The following is a 19,715-nucleotide window of genomic DNA, read 5'->3' on the forward strand; positions in this document are numbered from 1 at the left end:
TAGGACCCAGATGGTTCAACAACCTCTGCAGAACAAACACTGGTCCAAGCATCTCTGTCTGCAGATTCTTTACAATATGGTGAGACTTATACATTAAGAGGGATATTTGTAGTTGTTTTTATTTTGTTTAATGGGAAATTTGTCATGATCACATATTTCATTAGTAAAATTGTGAAAATAAGTTGGGAGGCATTAAACCTTGGCCATAAAATTCAGTGCTTGTTTCAAATCATGTTCTGCATTTCTGTGACTGATCTGGTCAGTTAAAACTTCAAACACCCATGGCTACTATAATTAAAGCCCTCCTTCATTCCTTCCTTCACTCCTTCCCTTCTTCCCCCACCTCTTTCCCTCCCTTCTCCTAATTTTCCTACCTTTCTTCCCTCTCTGTCCTCTCATACCTTCCCTCTTTGGCCCCTTCCCCTTTATTTGTTCCCTTGATTTCTTGCACTAGCAAGCTCCCATAGAACACGCTATGCTGTGCGCTGTCCATGGTTCTGAGTGCGGACACACTGAACTAAAAAATTTTTTGTTTTTTTTCAGGGCTCACAGTTCACACTAAACACCCTTTTGGATTACTGCTCTATGCATTATAGCTTATTTTAAAAAGTAACTGCTAAATAACACTGCAACTTCTCTGTATCAGTTAATTATAAACATAATGGTTACTAACCTGTCAAATCAGAAGATGATAGCCTCTTGCGCAAGATAAACCTCTGGGAATTGAGGCACATTATAGAGTTCTACACCTCTCATTCTTGCATGTTGGACTGAAAACACAGCATTTGCCCCATACAGAAATGTCTGAGCCCAGTGTCTTAAAAGCCATGGCATTTTCATTTTTTCTTAGTTTTTTTTTTAATTTTTTTTTAATTTATTTATTTGAGAGCAACAGACACAGAGAGAACGACAGATAGAGGGAGAGAGAGAGAATGGGCGCGCCAGGGCTTCCAGCCTCTGCAAACGAACTCCAGACGCGTGCGCCCCCTTGTGCATCTGGCTAACGTGGGACCTGGGGAACCGAGCCTCGAACCGGGGTCCTTAGGCTTCACAGGCAAGCGCTTAACCGCTAAGCCATCTCTCCAGCCCTTTTTCTTAGTTTTTAATGATAATACAAATTTAAAAAAAAAAAGTAGAGTCGAGGAAAGAGTAAAGAACAGTGTGCAGAATGAGAAGCCTTCTGTAATTTTTGTGTTTCTCCATATCCCATCAGCTTTCCATTATTTCTGTCTGTGTTTCAAATGCCATTGTGGGTGTGCAGTACCTGGCGGGACCCTTAGGACAGAGATGAGTAGTTACAGGATCTTTAGCTTGGGTGCTCACAGTGTAGTATGTAAAGGTCTGGTGAGTAATTGAAAATCTATACATCTATCATGTATCATCTCTCTGTATCGATCATCAATCCATCATCCATCTATCAATCCACTGTTTATTTTCCCATGTAAATCCATCTATCATCGATCTTTTTAATATTTATTTTTACCTATTTATTTGACAGAGAACCAGGGGGAGAGAGAGAGAGACAGACAGACAAAAAGAGAGAGAGAGATATTATGGGCATGCCAGGGCCTCCAGCCACTGCAAACAAACTCCAGACTCATGGTGCCCCATTGTGCATCTGGCTAATGTGGATCCTGGGGAATCAAACCAGGGTCCTTTGGGTTTGCAGGCAAATGCCTTAGCTGCTAAGCCATGCCTCCAACCCTAACTATCATATATCTTGTATTTACAGTATATGTATATTAGTATTTGCATGTATAGGGGTAAATGTGTAAATTTAGTCTGTTCTTTATATATGTATAAATAAACACATATATGTATTCATCTCAAATACATATTTGACTAAATGACCTCAGACACATAACCCTCATAAGATTAAAGAAGACTGCATATATCTTAAACTGATGTGCAGTAAATTTGGTCTGTGATTCCCGAGGGAGACATGCTGGGCCCCATGAGAGGCACATGTGAATTCCACAGGGCAAGGAGGGAATACTGGTGTAGCCTTCAGGGGGCTGCATGGAGGTCTGATGTTATGATCTTGGAGGGTTAGTCTGAAAATTCCATTGCCCCACTTTGCTTCAGTGTCCTTAGTAGAGAAGGAAATCTGATATTGGAGAGCAAAATATTCTTGTTCATGTGGTATCCACCAAACCTGTCTACCATTCACACCTATCTAGGAACTTGCCAGCTAAGTTTCTGGTCACCACACAGACTCGGAGAAGCACCTAGTACCTTTATCCTGCCATTTTCTAAAAAGCTAACATTAGATGGCATCACATAGCCTCATTTCCCTTTGGTGGGGACATGCTTTCTCTTAGCAGTACAGTACCCTGGGCTGTGCTCTGAGTGGTAACTTATATCCATTCTACGCCATGTCTCCCTGCAGGAATCCAGGACACAGGACTGCTGAGGGCAGCTTAGAGTGGCTGACCAGACCAGAAAGCTAATGTTGGAGTGTTATTTAAATGAGGTAGAAGTCCGTTTTCATTTATCCCTATAACCAAGGGAAGAGTGGTCTCGGAGTGGCTACAAGCAGTTACTTAGAACTGAATGGGGGAACATGGGGTGGATGAGTCCTAGCTTCTGTATGAAGTCATCCCAAGCAAGGTACCTGAAATACACCTGCTGAGCCCCTGCTCTTCAGGACTCTGGAATGTGAGCTCATCATAGCAGCTGCCAGGAACCTGGGTCACACCACCCATCATAGACAAGTCTGCCAGCAACAACAGAGTTAACCCCATTCTGTCATACTGAATGGGTTTTATTAGAGCCATGTTATTTTTGTATGAATGTAGTTTTAATATTGACAGTGTACACTTATTGTTAATATTCATCTTCTCTGGTCTTTTTTTGCCATGTGGCCCAGTATCATCCTTCCCAGAAATGAAATGTGTAGTTCACTACAAAAAGAAGTTATCTGGCCTTGACTTTTGAGCCACTCCCTGTCACACTAATCTCTTCTCCATCCTAATGCTCTGCACAATTTCATGTGGGACTCTGCCACCCCTTCATAGTCTACATGCTGATGAGGAAATGGGCATAGGTCCACAGTGCACAGAGTGCCTCTCATTGCTCTATAACAAATGTACCAAGCACACACATACGCAGAGAGATGGGGGAGGAGCTAAGGTATCTTACACAGCATGTGAAACTTAACTCTTTAATCCCTCTGTTAATATTTGCCATGCTAACTTACCTCCCCAGTCTGAACTTTGAAAGGGAAGAATAATGAAGAGTTTATCAGTAATTGAATAAAATTTAAAGATGATGCTTCTCAAATGATAAAGTATTAGAACCCACTCCCCAAAATAAAGCTACACATTAAGACTGAGTGGTTGGAAATATATAAGGTAACATGATTAGAAAGTTAGATATTGTTATCATAGCCCAGTTTTTTCATGCAAAAAGAACTTCCTGGAAATGGTGTAAAGGTAAGGTACATAGGATTAAATAGAAAAAAATGACCAATGCAATTTCACGCTAGTAAAGCATAGTTTAATAAACTTAGATTTTTATCTTAAATTCTAGCTCTTTATGCCATAGCATATCACCTAAGTTAAATAATTTAATAAATTACTAATTTTCTATAATAAATAGCATAGGTGTTGACCCTGCACTAATTTGTTCCCTAAATCCAACAAAATAGGTGGCAAGGCAGTTGCACAGAAAGAGAGTAGCTTGTCACATATAGACTCTATACAGACCATCACAGAATCTTAGAGTTATTTGGTCTTCTTATGTGAGATATCCAGGTGAAGAATGGGCAAAAGCCCACAGTCAGCTATGGGATTTGTGAAGATTGTACTGAAGTGCAGCTTAGATTCAAACTTAGCATGGACCATGCTGTGCTGGTCTTGAATATTTTTACACATTTACACAGAATGAGCACCTCTATAACCTAGGTATGTGATAGATAGATAGATAGATAGATAGATAGATAGATAGATAGATAGATAGGAGATAAATATATAATAAGTAGGTAGGTAGATGATAAATGGATATTAGATATAGTAGATACATTGATAGGACATACATATCAATATAGACAGATAAAGGTAAGAAGATATGATAGAGTTGATAGGTGATTGCTAGATAGGAGATAGTTATAGACAAATGATTGATAGAGAGGAGATAGTAAGTAGACAGCCCCAGAGATAGATGGACAGATAGAAAATAGACAGAGAAATGATAGTAGATGATAGGTGAATAGACAGAGTCAGTTTTCCTATATTCACCTAGTGTTGGTATCCTTCTTACCATAAGCAGGCTGCTTGACTCCAGATTTGCCATTAGTTTCTTTTCTTATTCAGAATCTTTCATCTGTTTTGATGAACTCAGTGTTTGACCTTTTCCCTAAGTCTTTGTACCTCTGCACTGACTCCTATATGTCCTTTTAAATGCTGCTGAATTCAGTAACTTATTTTACTTTTATTGTATGTGGAGGGCTCTGTGATCCTGCCCTATGTAAGCCCTGGAGAATTCACAGCAGTCATCTCCTACATCCAGGGTAGAGATGGCTAAAGTGCCTTCTCCAAGGACATGAGCCTTCCAATGCACTGCCCCCTGGTGCTCTGTTCTTCAAATGAATGGCTTTTCTCTGAGCACATATTATCAACCTTCCTTTCTGGACCATAGGGAAATTGCTCTTGAAATTTAAAATGTGATACAAACACTCGGACCCATGAGAAAGCACTGCTGAGCTGTCTTCTGTATAGATGTCTGTAGATATGTGACAGTTCTTTCTGCCTTTGTGAGTTCAGCCTGGATCTTGGTGACCCTGCACACAGAGTTGGCCTGTAAGGAACTCATGCCTGGTATGGGTGGGTATGGAGTTAATCTGACTTTCCTTTCTATAGTAAGCAAGCAGGCCTTGTTTTATTCTCAAATTAGCTTGCCATAAGTAAAGTGGGCCCCACTTTCCAATCCTGGATCTAGCCACAAATGAAATGAAGAATGTTATTTCATTGTTACTGAGTCAATGAAAGATGTTTAAAGGCCATCAAAGTAAATAGAAGTTGAAGAGGGAAATAAGATTGACTGCAGAGCTGGATGAGAAATGTGGAAAACCTCACAAAGAATGATGAGAAATTTCAAGAACTCTGAAGGGTGCATGTTATCTTTTGAAGATTTAATTTAAACCCTGTGTAGGAAGAGCCTTCATCTCCAGTGGCTAAGGGTGAGACCAGAATTGAAGAAGAATGAAACAGAACATTGTCAGCTGCTGTCACTTTGAAGGATCCACTTGGTGTCAGTACCAGGACATAGAAATGAAGCATAGAGCTGAGGGTTATGGCCTCAGATACAGTCACATGTCCTCACAAATTCCCAGAAATACTGTCCAGGGACCTCCTATGTTTCTTTGCTACTGAGTTCACTTGTATCATTTGATGCTTCAACTTCTACTGCCGGGGGTTGTCCTAGGAATGAAAGCCTATTTAATTTAAAGTAACATCACAATTCAGAGTGTGTGAGATTCTTTAAACTGTGTGTAGAAATCACCTTGGGTTGGAGAGATGGCTCAACAGTTAAAGGTACTTGCTTGCAAAGCCTGCCAGCCTGGGTTTGATTGCCCAGTACGCAGGTAAAGCCAGATACACAAAGTGGTGCATGCATCTAGAGCTCATTTGCAGGGCAGAAGGCCCTGATGCACCTATGCTTTCTCTCTGTTTGCCTCTTTTTTCTCTGTCTCTCTTTCAAATATATATATTAAGAAATCATCTCACTGGAAGTATAGGGCTGTGGCTCTGTGATACAAATATCCACTATGTGCAAAGTCCTGGATTCCACCCTCAGCATTGCACAAAAATCACACATCAGTGAAAACAAATATTAAAACATCCTCAGAGGTCCTCAGAAGGAAGAGACGATAGTCTGTATCAATACTTACCCACAGTAACTTAATCCTTATAGTCCTTCAGAGTAGGAAAAATTAAACTTCCTAGTTCAGGGTCAATAACTGATGTTTGGGGGCTGGAGAGATGGCTTAGCAGTTAAGCGCTTGCCTGTGAAGCCTAAGGACCCCGGTTCGAGGCTCGATTCCCCAGGACCCACGTTAGCCAGATGCACAAGGGGGCGCACACGTCCGGAGTTCGTTTACAGAGGCCGGAAGCCCTGGCGCACCCATTCTCTCTCTCTCCCTCTATCTGTCTTTCTCTCTGTGTCTGTCGCTCTCAAATAAATAAATAAATAAAAATTTTTTAATAAAAAAAAATAACTGATGTTTGGGAGGTCTTAGGTACTAACCCAAAGCCAGAATTTGGAGAAACAAGCTCAGGTCAATATGTAAGCCCCCATGGGGACCACTCAGTGGTGGTGAGTTATACCCTCCTGTCATGGGGTCAGCTGGTGCTCTTTGTCACTGACTCTGATGAAGATGGTATGATTTTTCATTTCACTTGATGCAGTTTGAGCCAGGTGATAGAACCACATGACTAATGAGAAAGCAGCCTGTATAAGTGATGGCATAACCAACTCTGAGTGGCTGAACTAAATGTGTTGAGTGCTGAAGGGCTTACTGCCATGGGCCATAGGAGGGGGTTGTTGGTGGGCTGTGATGCTTTCTTGTTGGGAGGCAGAGCTAGTGAGAGTTACACCATGGAAAAGATAACATGCATATAAGCTCTTCTCTTACTTACTGAAACAATGAAAATGCATAAATGTCTTATCACTATGATGACAGTGAGACAAAAAGTAAGTTTAAGCAGCGCGAGAAGCATAATGTGGTCGCAGATACCCACTAGGTGGCGCTAGTGACTGAAGTTTGATTGTGGTGGCTGAGGACCTGGCACAACAATTCTCATTCTCTCTCTCTCTCTCTCTCTCTCTCTCTCTCTCTCTCTCTCTCTCTCTCTCTCTCTCTGTCTCACTAAAAATAATAAATAAAAGGTATTTAACTGAGCCAAGCTGGGTAGGCTTACAAGGCTTTGGCTTGCATGGGACTGTCAGGAATGGTGGAGAGGGCTAGAGAGGTAACTGAATGTGTGACCATAGATTTAGCATTCACGAGACCATGGATTGATCCCCTTTACTACAAAGAAAAGAAATTGAGGGGTGCTCTGTGTATGGGCTTCTTTTTGGAAAATCCGATTTAAAATGTCACCAAAGGTAACAATGTGTCTCAGCAATGACAGAGGCTGTTTAGGGTGTTACAAAGTCTAGGTTTCTACAGGGAGATCAATGAAGAGTTTATTGTAGAAATACAAAAGAGTCAGAGCTGAAAGATTAGTTAACAAATACTAATATGTTATTTATTGTCTAATTTTAATAGAATCTACTTATACTATTACAATTTTTGTCTTTCTCACAGAAGTATAGGCTAGTATTTACACTTAAGAAATAGGTAGCTGAGCTTAGGACTCCCCTATAAGCCACACTTGCTTACATGTTATAGGTTGCACTGGAGACAGCACATGAGAGTCATGAGAATACTGCATTTCCAGTGGAGGAGCCTTGGAGCAACAGACCCCAACACTATGGGAACTGCCCTGACCTGTGCCTGGGAGGGTGAGCCCACACTGTGAGTGCAAGATGAGACCACTGGTCAACCATGCCCTAGCCCAGGACTCCAGTTCCATAGCTATTCTATACATCTATGCCTTAAACCCCAGGCCCTGTGGCTGCCTATGGGCTGTTAGATCTCACAGAAGTGTGAAGCCCTTGGTGACACCTCACTATGAGGAAAATTAGAATAGGAGGATGTCCAGAGCCCTGGCCATCGAGAGCCCTGATCCTCGGTGCCACCACCAGTAGTGCTGTTCACTCCTGTAGCCACAAGCACTGTAGCACCTCAGCCACTGGGTGGTTGTCATGATGGAAGAAGTCACACAGAGCACCTCTATATGTCTGTGCAGACCTGAGCTGCCCCATCCTGCTGCTAACACCTTCAGACCCATCTGAAGGGGACAGTCCCCCACTGTTTAAACTTCAAAGAGGGGAGTGCTCTGCTGTATGGACAGATATCAACACAGGCAATAAGAAACATGAGTATCTGAGGGATCACAACACAACAGCCTGGCCACCCCTGTTCTTCAATGATTCAAAGAAATGGAAATTTACTGATTTCTTAGAAGGAAATTTCAAGTAATGGCCCTAAGGAAGCTCAGTGGAGTATAAGAAGATACAGACAGATCAGTACAGTCACAAAAAGAGTCCTGATGTGGATGAGAATGCCAAAACAGAGGTGGTTATGAAAAAGACAAAGCAGAAATCTGAGAGCTAAAGAATTAAATCAAGAATGTCATAGATAAGTTTTGTGACAAAATACAAGTGGAAGAAAAACAATTCTGTGAGTTGAGAATAAGTTTTTCTTTTCTTTACCAGTTCTGCCAGAGGAAAATCAAAGAATCCAAAATGAAAATGATACAGGTAGCCTCCAGAAATCACAGGACACTGCCAAATGAACAGATAGTCACCATAACAATCTGTGAAGAGAAGACACCAAGTGATACAAGTTTATTCAATTTTGTCATTACTGAAGTTTTCAAATGAGAGAGACAGAGAGATTGATTCAGATTACAAAGCTCAGTTCCCAAATAGTTTCAACCCAAAGAGGTCTCCTGCAAGACACTTAAAACCAAAGCATCAAAAGTCAAAGGCAGCCAGGTGTGGTGCCATATGCCTTTAATCACAACACTTGGGAAGCAGAGGTATGAGTATTACTGGTTAGTTCAAGGCCACCCTGATACTATATTAAGGAATCTGTTAGGCTATCATCAGCTTTCCTAGCATAAAATATTCAAGACAAGAAAAAGAAAATGGGATTTTTAGTATGCAGGTCTTATTTCCCCTTCTTCTTTCTTTTTTCTTTTTCTTTTTGTGAGATAGGCCCCCTGGTTATCCGAGCTATATTGAGCTTGCCTGAGGATGATCTTGTGCTTTTGATACTCCTGCCTTCTATTTCCAAATGGTGGGATTCAAGGTGTGTGCCACCTCACCTGGCTCAAAGTTCTTAAAAAGAAAACTAGATAAACACCTGAGTCACAGTAATACCATACTCACAAAACTTCCTTCAGAAATAAAGGAGAAATAAAAGTCCCAAACAAGTGAAAGATGAAGATATGCATCACCACCAGACCTGTCTTGCAAGGAATGCTCACATTGATTACAATGTGATATCTTGGTTTCAATTTTATATTATGGTGTAATTGCTTTATCACTACTGAGACTGGCTAAATTCACTTCCCAGATAAAATCCACAAACCCAGCCAACATGACCAGACCATAAAGATCTTATTATTTGTGGGTATTAATTAAACTCAAACTTTCGTGTTTGTGTCTCACATCTTACCATTGTCAATTTGTATGTAGTTATGTGTTTTGTAATTCTTGAAATCATACCTTGGGTCTGGTAGCATGCTCAGAAAGTACTCCAACACTGAGCTGCAGCCCCAGCCCTTTCTGTAGTTGTTTTATTTTTGTTTTGAAACATGGTCTCCCTAATGCCACTCATGCTTACTTCAACTCACTTTTTAGCCAACACTTTTTAGCCCAAGTAGCTAGAATTATGGGCATGTACCACCATAATTAGCAATTCATTTGTTGTTACTGTTTTTGAGACTAAAATGGTCTTTCAAGTACATAACTTTTCCAGGATTTAATTGGAAAGTGTCTCATAATTCCCTTTAATTCATCAACTGGGTCTGGGTCCCTTTCCTATCTCCCCACCCCACTGCTAACAGTGCTGTCTTTAACTCTTTAACTCATAACTGTGCAGGCTCCATACTTGTTTTCTGATATGACCTTTAGACTTAGCTGCTGTTAATGTTAGTAGTGTAAGGTTCAGGAGTGACCAAGATCACAGAGACCACTGTGAGGCAAAGATGGAAGCTTTTTTTTTTTTTAAAGAAGAAACCTTTTTTTTTTAATTTTTATTTGAGAGTGACAGAGAGAAGGAAGCAGAGAGAGAGACAGAGACAGAGAGAGATAATGGGCACGCCAGAGCTTCCAGCCTTTGTAAACGAACTCCAGATGTGTGCGCCCCCTTGTGCATCTGGCTAACGTGGGTCCTGGGGAATTGAGCCTCGAACTGGGGTCCTTAGGCTTCTTAGCCAAGCGCTTAACCGCTAAGCCATCTCTCCAGCCCAAATGGAAGCTTTTATTCAGGAAAAACACGAGCTGCCAGGACTGACTCTCAAGAGCAGAGCAGTCAATTTGGGATTACAGATAGTGGGCTATATAGAGCTCTTCAGTTTGGGGAAGGTGAGGAAGGGAGAAGTAAAGAAAAGGTTTCCTTAGGGGAGATCTAAGATAGCTGGGTGTAACACCAGAACAGTAACTTGGTGTCCTAAGAGATAAGGGGTGCAGGAAACCTAGACCTGGGGAATTGTTAGGCTAGGAAAGAATGATGGCAGGGTGGTTCCTTAAGGAATGTGGATGACCCACTTCCCAAGTCTCTGTTGCCCTCCTGCTGTCCTTGGTGACTCCATTTTGTCCTGACCTAACAAGTACTAGCCACATGGAAATGTATGACATGGCTATTCTCTGGTCTCTTTATTTCTTAAAGTACAATCAAATCTGCAAGCACTGATTATTTGAAGTTCTCTAAAATCATTGGCAACACTTGAACTAAACTGTCTTGTGATTATTTGCACTAGTATGCAAGAACCTTAATCAGTGTAGCAATCAAGTTATGGTTTATTGGAAAGCCCAGTAGCAGCAGTACCAGTAAGCTGTTATTTCCACACTCAGAGAGGGAAAGAACTAAGGAATCTGTGTGGGAAGGGCTGCCTCCATGTGTGCTTTCCCTCCTGGACCACAGTCAGGGATAATCTACTTCCCTTTTCTTTTTCCAATATTTCTGTCCACTGGGTCTCCAGCTGAGAGTGGAGGGAGCAGAACTGCCATTCCCAACAAGAAAAGAACAACATAGAGGACTAACAAACCCCTTCAGTGGACACATAGCCCTAAACTAAGAGATAAAAAATATGTTGTGCTCTTCCTGACTTCCTGTCTCCTGACCGCCACTTACAGGAAGATTTACACATTTTCCTTAAGGGTTTTAATTTGATCTTTTAATTTTTCCTCAAAAGCTAAAAGTTTTATGTAAGTGTTTTGGTGTGTATCTGGGTGGCTGCTGACATTATCATTACTTGGGAATTTGCAACATGGCTTTTGCATGAACACTGAAATTGTGCAGCAGCGCACTGGGGCCTGATCTTCCTGTCACCTAGACCATTTGTGTCTGACTCAGCACAGCCTCCCCAGTTCAGCACCATTCACTCCAGGGCATATGGAAAGTAGCTGCTTCGCCCAGAAGGAAGTCTTGATGGCCTCTGAGCTCAGCTCAAAATAAGAAATCAGTTCAATCAAACATGCAAGACTATCTCATGGCCTGAGAGGTTTTCATAAAACAGACCTCCCCTCCAATCAAGCATCAATCCATACAAGATGTGTTGAGAAATAAGGAAGTGGTACAGGCAAACCTCACCCAGTATTCACTCTCATCCATCACATTTCCAGTCCTGCAGGGAACACCTTGCATTCAGAGAAGACAGGAAAAGGCACAGCATGGTGCATCACAGGGATCTGGTGCAGGCACTCCATGTGATGGGCTGGGGTTATAGCTCAGTGTTAGAGCACTTGCCTAGCATAGGTGCAAATGTGGCATGGGACAAGGATGCTGATAGGAACATGGCATAGCAGGAGAGAACAGGGTTAGCCATGGTACAGCATCATCTTGTGTCCTCATTGACCTCTGAATATCCCTCCTGACATCAGGTGGTAGCTTCTGGCCATCTCGGGAGCATATCAGACCTTCTCATTGTGGTCCAGACAGAAGACATAGGCACACTCCTCTGAAAGCTCATAGATAACTTATAATATTTTTGCTATTGTGTGTATGGTTCCTTCTAATGAACTTTGAGTCCCTGTGAATTCAAGACTGTGATGCTTCCATGGATCCAGCTCAGAGCCCCATGTGCCAGAGGATCAGTGAGTCCTACCCTGGTGCAACCAGAGATGAATGCTACAAAGTACAAAGAAAACTAAAACAATAAGGCAGAGAGTGAGACAGTGAGAGCCAGAGATAGTGATCAAGGCAGTGAGTGATAGACCAACAACGACAGAGAGAAAGAGGGCTTTGACCATCTGGAGTGAACCAAAGGGCGATCTGGTCACAGCAGGGAATGGTTTGTGGCAACTTGTCTGTGGAAAGTTCCAATGTAATGAGAACTTCATTTGGGTCACTTGGCATCCATACCTGGAGAAACAGGAATATAGAGATTGTATTTATTCTATTTTCTTTTTATTTTTTGATAGGGTCTCACTCTAGCCCAGGCTGACCTGGAACTCACTCTGTAGTCCCAGGCTGGCTTCAGACTCACAGCTATTCTCCTACCTCTGCCTCCCAAATGCTGGGACTAAAGGCATGCACCACCATGCCTAGCTGTATTTTATTTTCAACCTGATTTAGTACCATCATTGACTGGAAGTAGTATTGACTTTGGATCTATATATGGTTTAAAGATTATTCCATGTGAAAAATAGGCTAGTTTCCCAATATTTAATCAGCAAACTGGCATAAATGATTACATTTTTCATAGAATTGTTCATTCTCATAAGATGGGTCATCAAACAGGTCTCTCTCTCTGTCTGTGATGATGGAAGCGTTAAGTGGATACACTGCCAATACAGCCAAGCATTACAATGCAGTCTTCCCTTTTTTTCTTTATTATTGTGAAAGTACCTTTAATGACAACCATCTGTGTTCATTTGAAGGGGGGCAGGCAGAGGAATGAATGCTAAGTAACATCTTCTGCAATCCCTTGTTTATTGTCTGTGTCTACTTAATGACAAGTGTGAATTAGACTTTACACAGACATGATGAAATCCTTCACTAGAGAAAGTGACATTTGTGTTCCACATCATGCAGGCCTCTGTGTCAGGCATGGAAGTCCATTAAAGTGCTTAAAATTGGCCATCTGTCTAGCACACTGGTGGTGGCCTGTTCCTGTGATGAACTTTCTCACACTCACATGCACTTAGGCACACACACACAGACCCAAGGGCACACTCCGCAGAGACTCACACATAGGCATGCACACCCATATGTGTACATTTCATAGCTACCCATGACCATAACTAACCTGGGAACACATCCATACACACCTTCATGCCCATGCTCTCCTAAGCACACCAACATTGGTATGCACATACATGTACAGACATGCAGACACACATGCTATCTCAAATACCATTTCAGTCCTTGCAAGCACCGTGCTGCTTAGACTGCTATCACAGGATGTAAGGTTGCTGAGCTCTCTCCTAACCCTTGTGCCGCTTTTACAACCCTGCAGCTGACCACACAGGGATGTTGTTCATAGGAGATGCTGTGCTCCAGGTCAGTATGTTCACTTTAATCCTTAATTGTATTTATTGCATTTTTATTTGCAACTTAATTTAACCAACCATTATTCTTAAAAATTTCTTCATTTGTCATCTGTTCAGGTTAATGGCATTAATGTAGAAAGTGCGACACATGAAGAAGTGGTAAGTGTTATATTTATGGGTTTTGTTCTACTTATTCAGTATCATTTTTTGAATTATTGTTTATTAGCTGACGTGTAGTTATGTTCATCAACACTGTCATAGAAAAGGAAAGGAAAGCTCAAAATATTTAGTGAATTGTATGGTAGTGGGGCCATGTACTGCACACGGTATTTCACAAACGCAGCTGTCATGGGTCTCCCCAGAAACTGAGGGAAGTACATCTGATTATTCTTATTTTTAAATTCAAGGCACAGAAATGCAGGAAGTGTTTGACTCACTTATATTACATGGAGGGTCATCTCAGAGCTACAAGCAGAATCTGCCAGCTTTTCCTCAAGGTCTCTCCAGTACAGTAGCATTCAGGCCCTCACTGGTACAGTAGTATTTTCACTTTCTGATGCACTAGCTCACTCCAGCATGTTAGTAATAAAATGTATGAAATGGAGGGGTCAGATGATAGATAGGGTCAAATGACAGATAATTGTAAATGATGGATGATTACATAATCTGATATGGGTCAATGACATTCATTCTACTGTTGGAGAATGGTCTAGTCTAGTTATTTCAGGCTCTACAGGGCAAAGATAGCTGGAGTAGATGCCTGGCATGAAGCCTCAATTCTAGCACTTGGGAAGAGAAGCCTTATCATCCACCTGGTGCCAGTGTCTGTGGGGGAGACAAAGGAGGGGATGACAATAAAACTGGGCATTGAGAAATGAGATGAGCAGAAAGTGGGAGCAGGCAGAGCAGTATACATGCATAGGGCCTGAGCTGGGATAAGATGGGAACACAAGAGGAAGGAGGCATGGCAAAAGAACCAGGTCAGATGGCAGGCCTGAGATTGGAGGAGACCTGCACAGGGGCTATTCTGTGTTTTCACAAAGCTCAAACAGGTTTCTAATTAGTCAGTGTTACCTAAATTACTGGTATTCATTTATTCATCCCTTCACTCACCACTGCTCACGTTTTTAGTAAGCCAACTTTTATTCTGAGTAGAGGCTAAGTCCCCTGTCTTTACAGTACCTAACTGTATGAAAGCAGATGGAGTGTTTACAGTGACTTATATGCAAATGAAAAATCTCTTGGCATGTGCCACTAATTCAGTCATCTATCTCCTCATTCAGAGCATATGTATCACTCTGTCAGGCATTGGGGCAAGAGTCACATTTGGAGTGGTATGTTTTTTGTCTTTGGGAACATAGAGTCCAAGTTCATGTGAAAGTGAGGAAGCAAGCTCACTGTCAGCTCTCCAAATTCCACATGCACATGTTAGCACTGGACTTTCATAATTCCACATGTACATGCTAGTTCTGGACTTTTATAATTCCACATATATATGCCAGCACCAGACTTTCCAAATTCCACATGCACATGCTAGCACTGGACTTCCCAAATTTCACATTCACATTCTAGCGCTGGACTTTTGCAAAAGTGCCAATTTCTTAAAGTGGGGAGAAAACACATTATAACTGGATAAAGGCTTTTGTTCTTAATCCTAGTCAAGAGTAAACAAAAAGGGTTCATCCAAAAGGTATATTATTTTTTAATTTTTTGATATATACATCTTACAAATAAAGATATTCTAATATTTAATCAACACAAATATTTTATCAAATTTCATGTCCATATTCCTTTGTTACAAAAAATAAGTTACTAGAGCACTGATAATTATACCTATAATCTCAATTTTCAGGTTCACAAAGTTCATTCAAATGCTACATCTGTAAAAGACATCATGTATCATATCATTCCACTCCCTCATTTTCAAAGTAAATTCCAATTTTAATTATTAAAGAAAAAAATGTCACGAAGAATCTTTCTATCTAAAACTAACGACATTCATCTGAAAGTGGATCAATTACCCTATTATCTTGAAAATGTTTTATTAATTGAGGTTGAAAAGATTTATGTATATAAACATAAAATTCAACATAATTTCCCCCACTTAACAAACTATGTACTTTGGTTAGAGTGGTATATGACAGTCTAGCAAATGTAGCAGATGCTAAATTATTTATAAGCACTTTGTACAGATTTTGAGATGTATGGCCATTCATAGGAACAAAATACTAATGGACTTCTAATTTACCTTTACAGCCATTTCAGAATACTATGTTATACATGATAACACTATATTTAACAATTAAAAATAAAATTTTAATAAGATTAATAACATGAGTTATTTAAGAAAATAAAATTTAAAGCAGTCAGGCATGATGGCACACACCTTTAATCTCACCACTTGGGAGGCCAAAGTAGGAAGATCACCATGAGTTTGAAGCCTCCCTGAGACTACATAGTGAATTCCAGGTCAGCAGCCTGAGCTAGAATAAGACTCTGCCTCAAAAAAAAAAAAAAAAAAAAAAAAAAAAAGCAGAAATCTGTGTGTTTGAGATCAGGAAATCATTAGAGAAAATCAAACCAAGACCTGGTGCATAGGAACTATTTATTATGCATCTGTTTATCTTGCAACTTCTCCATCTGTCATCATGACAGCTGATTTAACCATCTCACAGCTGCTCCAGGAGGGAGTCAGATCCAGCTAGGGGTGGCAGGAAGAACCTTCACACAATCCTCAGATACTGAAGATACTTCATTCTAGTTACAAGAACCAGCATAAGTCTTAAGGCCACCACACACCCCCAGCTCTGCCTCAGGAGACTGCTGCACAGTGGCCACTCCGGACAACTGAGGGCCACAAGGAACTTTGCTTTAACCATGAGCTTCAGATGACCTTGAACTACCCTACCATATTAGTTACCTTTCTTGTTGCTGGGACAAAAATCAGTTTCAAAGGAGGAAGGGTTCATTGTGGCTGAGTTCGTGATTACAGTCCATAACGGCAGGGAAAGCATGGAGGCAGGTCAGAAATGGAGCTGGTCACATTGTGTCTCTAATCAGGAAGCAGAGAGAAGTGAAACCTATTGCTCAGCCAGCTCTCTCCTTTCTATACTTTCCAGGCACCCAGTCTGTGGAATCCATACAGAAGGAGGGCCTTTCCACCTTAATTAACCTAATCTAAATAATCCCTCACAGGCATGCTCAGAGGCTTGTTTTCTAGGCAATTCTAGGTTGGGTGGAGTTGACTATCAATATAAACCATCATGAAATGGGTTCCTTGAGAGGGTTGGAGCCTTGTCTTACCTCTTAGATGGGATTAACTCGGGAAGCAGAGTGCTGGACTCTCAATGGTCACCAAAGCTCTATTAACCCAATGCCACTTGTTTTGCTTTCTCACAAATTCAGGAATGAATCTCACAGACAAGAAGGATGAGTTAAAGGGGAGACTTTGTTAAGGAGAGGGTGCAAGTTTAGAGAAAAAAATAAAAGCTTATTTTGGAAAGAAGCCAAACTTTATTGAGTAGAGAAAGCAGAGAGAACAGGTTGTCCATTGAAAAGTGAAAAAGGCAGAAGTAAATGCTCTCAGCAACACAGAGGGACCCATAAAGTAGTTGTCAATGGCTTTCTTTGTTAGAAGGTACAAGGCTTTCTGGCTAGAGAAATTAGTTAGTATTTAAAATGACTGTACAGAGATAGGCCATGTGTCTTCTTTCCAATCAAGGAACTTGTCACATTTGTAAGGAAAGTGTAAGAGAAAAGCAAAAGAGAACATTGGACTTTGATCTCTATAGGCTGTTTGGAGAAACAGTGAGGGACAGCAGCCTTCCCCTGGGATGAAGGCTGAAGCACTGAGCCAGGCTGGGGTGCAACTTTATAAGGAGGATCCTAAGAAAAACAGACTGTACCAGGTGCAGTTGATAACATTGTAGCTGTTTCTGTCCTTGTTCAGAATAGGCTTCTTCATCCAGGAATGGCTAAGGTAGCATACTCAGATGGTCACTGGTCCTTCAAGGCCATCTAGGGGAGGGGGTACATCAATCAGGAAAGGTGCAAACTTAATGAGGCCAAATGCCTCTGTTTATTTATTTTTTTATTGCCCACAAGCTTTAGGGATCATTATTAACTTTTTAGTTCTCTTTAGTTTTTGTGTTGGTGACTAGCCAGTACAGAGTTTAGTGTCTCTCTGCAAACTTTGCAAGATGAAAACAAAACAGAGCTGGGCGTGGTGGCACGTCTTTAATCCCAGCATTTGGGAGGCAGAGGTAGGAGGATTACTGTGAGTTCAAGGCCATCCTGAGATTACATGGTGAATTCCCCCGTCAGCCTGAGCTAGAATGAGACCCTACCTCCAAATAAACAAACAAACAAAAAAAATGGAATCAAGAACAAAAAAAAAAGGGGGGGGAGGGTGGTTAAGGGAGCCAGCTGGAGACTACTGAAACCTGATTTTTTTTGGTTGTTGTTGTTTGTTTGTTTTGTTTTTTCCCAGAACCATGCCTGCCTTCTCTCTGGGCAGCTTGGCCAGCCTGAAGCTCTCCTGTTCATTCTGTTTTTTGGCTTTACTGTTTTAACTTTAACATTTACTTTAGCCACTACATTCCCAACACAAGTACCACAGTGCAAATTTTTAAGGTTCCTTCCCTAATTACGTAACCAGTTTCTTCCTTCTACTGTACCAATCACACCCACTAAAACTCCTGGGGAGGAATCTCCTTAATGTGGCAGACGAAGAGCACATCTGTCCCCTGAGATAGCTAGTGATCACTGCTGGTTACAGAGTGGCTATATAAATAGTGCCCCTGCGCTTCTTGTGGTAGTCATACAACACACCTCCCTCCAACCTTCAGTGTGGCCACTCCCAAGTGGAGCAGCATCCTAGGCCACAAGAAAGCCTCCTTTGACTGTATTTTTTTTTCCTACCTATGGTCTTTAAGATGGTTAGAACAAGCTGAGCTGGTAACAAGAAGAGCAGACAACTTCTGAGATGCCAGCTCCATATACTAGCATCAGCTAGAGGGTGGACAGAGAGTGGCTGGATCATTTTTTGCTAAGTCATGTTCCATGATTTTGGCAGAATCATCTTTTCTTATTTTTGCTGAGTCATTGCTGGTGATTTTACTGAGTCATGGTTGGTCATTTCCCCTCAACTCATCTTCAAACTGTAGCAGGATATGAAGGACTTCAGAATGTAGTGCAGATATGAATCTACAGATCAAGGATTGCAGAAAGATGAGATTGTAGAACTGTAGGTCTTAGTGCTGGAGGAGCTCTAGAAAGACACCAACAGTTACTACCTTCAGCTGACTGGGATTATAACACTGTTTGGATGCCACTTTCATCCTGTACTTACTTTTGCTGAGCTACTCTTTGCCTATTTGTGATTTCTATTAGAAAAAAGCAAAAGAAATCCCAGCTACTTAGTGTTATTTTGATAATCGCTGATGTACTAGCTTGAGATCTGCAAGAGAGAGTGGATTAGATGTGTACATGTATGTGCACACTTAGATGTGTGTACATGTGCTATAGACACATGCATGTACATATTTATGCCTGTGGGTTCTGAGACTGGAAACGTTAGAAAGAATCTGAGTCTTTGCCACCCATGGTGGTGCACACCTTTAATCCCAGCACTTGGGAGGTAGAGGAAGGAGGATTGCTATAAATTCAAGGCAACCCTGAGACTACATACTGAGTATACTGAGTTCCAGGTCAGCCTGAGCTAGAATGAGACCCTACCGACCCTACCTCAGGAAACCAAAAAAAAAAAAGAAAAAGAATCTGAGTCTTTATCCAGGGAGTAAAATAATCACTGATGTATTAGCTTGAATTCTACAAGAGAGTACAGAGATTTTAGATGTGTATATGCATGCTTACTTGGGTGTACATGTGATATAGACACATGCATGTACATGTACATTCTGAGTCTGGAAACTTTAGAAAGAATCTGAGTCTTTATCCATGAGTAAAATTTCTCACTATTCAGGAAGACCAGTACATTTTATTTTATGGCCTCAACAGATTGTGTGCAGCTCATCCACATTGTGTATGGGACTCACATATAATATCAGCCAAATACAGATGCTAATCATAGATCTAGGACCCTTTCTTGGCAATACCTACATTAGAGTTTGATTGGATAAATGCGGAGTGTCCAGCATGGCTGGCTTGTGAGCATTACATCCAGTAAAAGAATATGGTGTGTGGTTACATGATGGTTGTATAAAGTATAAAATGAAAAAGATCCAGACTTGCAAATTGTGTCCTTTGTTTCAATGACCAAAAAAAAACCCTGTGGGTTATAAAGAAAATGGAAGTGATTTGTCATATAAACCCAAATGTGTAATGTATCTCATGCCTATGATAGATGGTTATTCAATAAGATGATT

At 41.1% G+C, this 19,715-nt stretch overlaps 1 protein-coding gene across 1 annotated transcript in view; it reads left to right on the forward strand.

Annotated features, from left to right (window-relative positions):
* Sntg2 (syntrophin gamma 2) overlaps positions 1–19,715 on the forward strand; it is a 248,453-nt gene that overhangs the window by 95,782 nt on the left and 132,956 nt on the right. Inside the window, exons 5-6 of the mRNA XM_045143508.1 lie at positions 13,296–13,339; positions 13,447–13,488. Of these exons, the coding sequence (XP_044999443.1) occupies positions 13,296–13,339; positions 13,447–13,488 (86 nt within the window). The remainder of the gene's footprint in view (positions 1–13,295; positions 13,340–13,446; positions 13,489–19,715) is intronic.

Source organism: Jaculus jaculus, chromosome 2 (genome assembly GCF_020740685.1).
Source record: "Jaculus jaculus isolate mJacJac1 chromosome 2, mJacJac1.mat.Y.cur, whole genome shotgun sequence".
Taxonomy (NCBI): Eukaryota; Metazoa; Chordata; class Mammalia; order Rodentia; family Dipodidae; genus Jaculus; species Jaculus jaculus.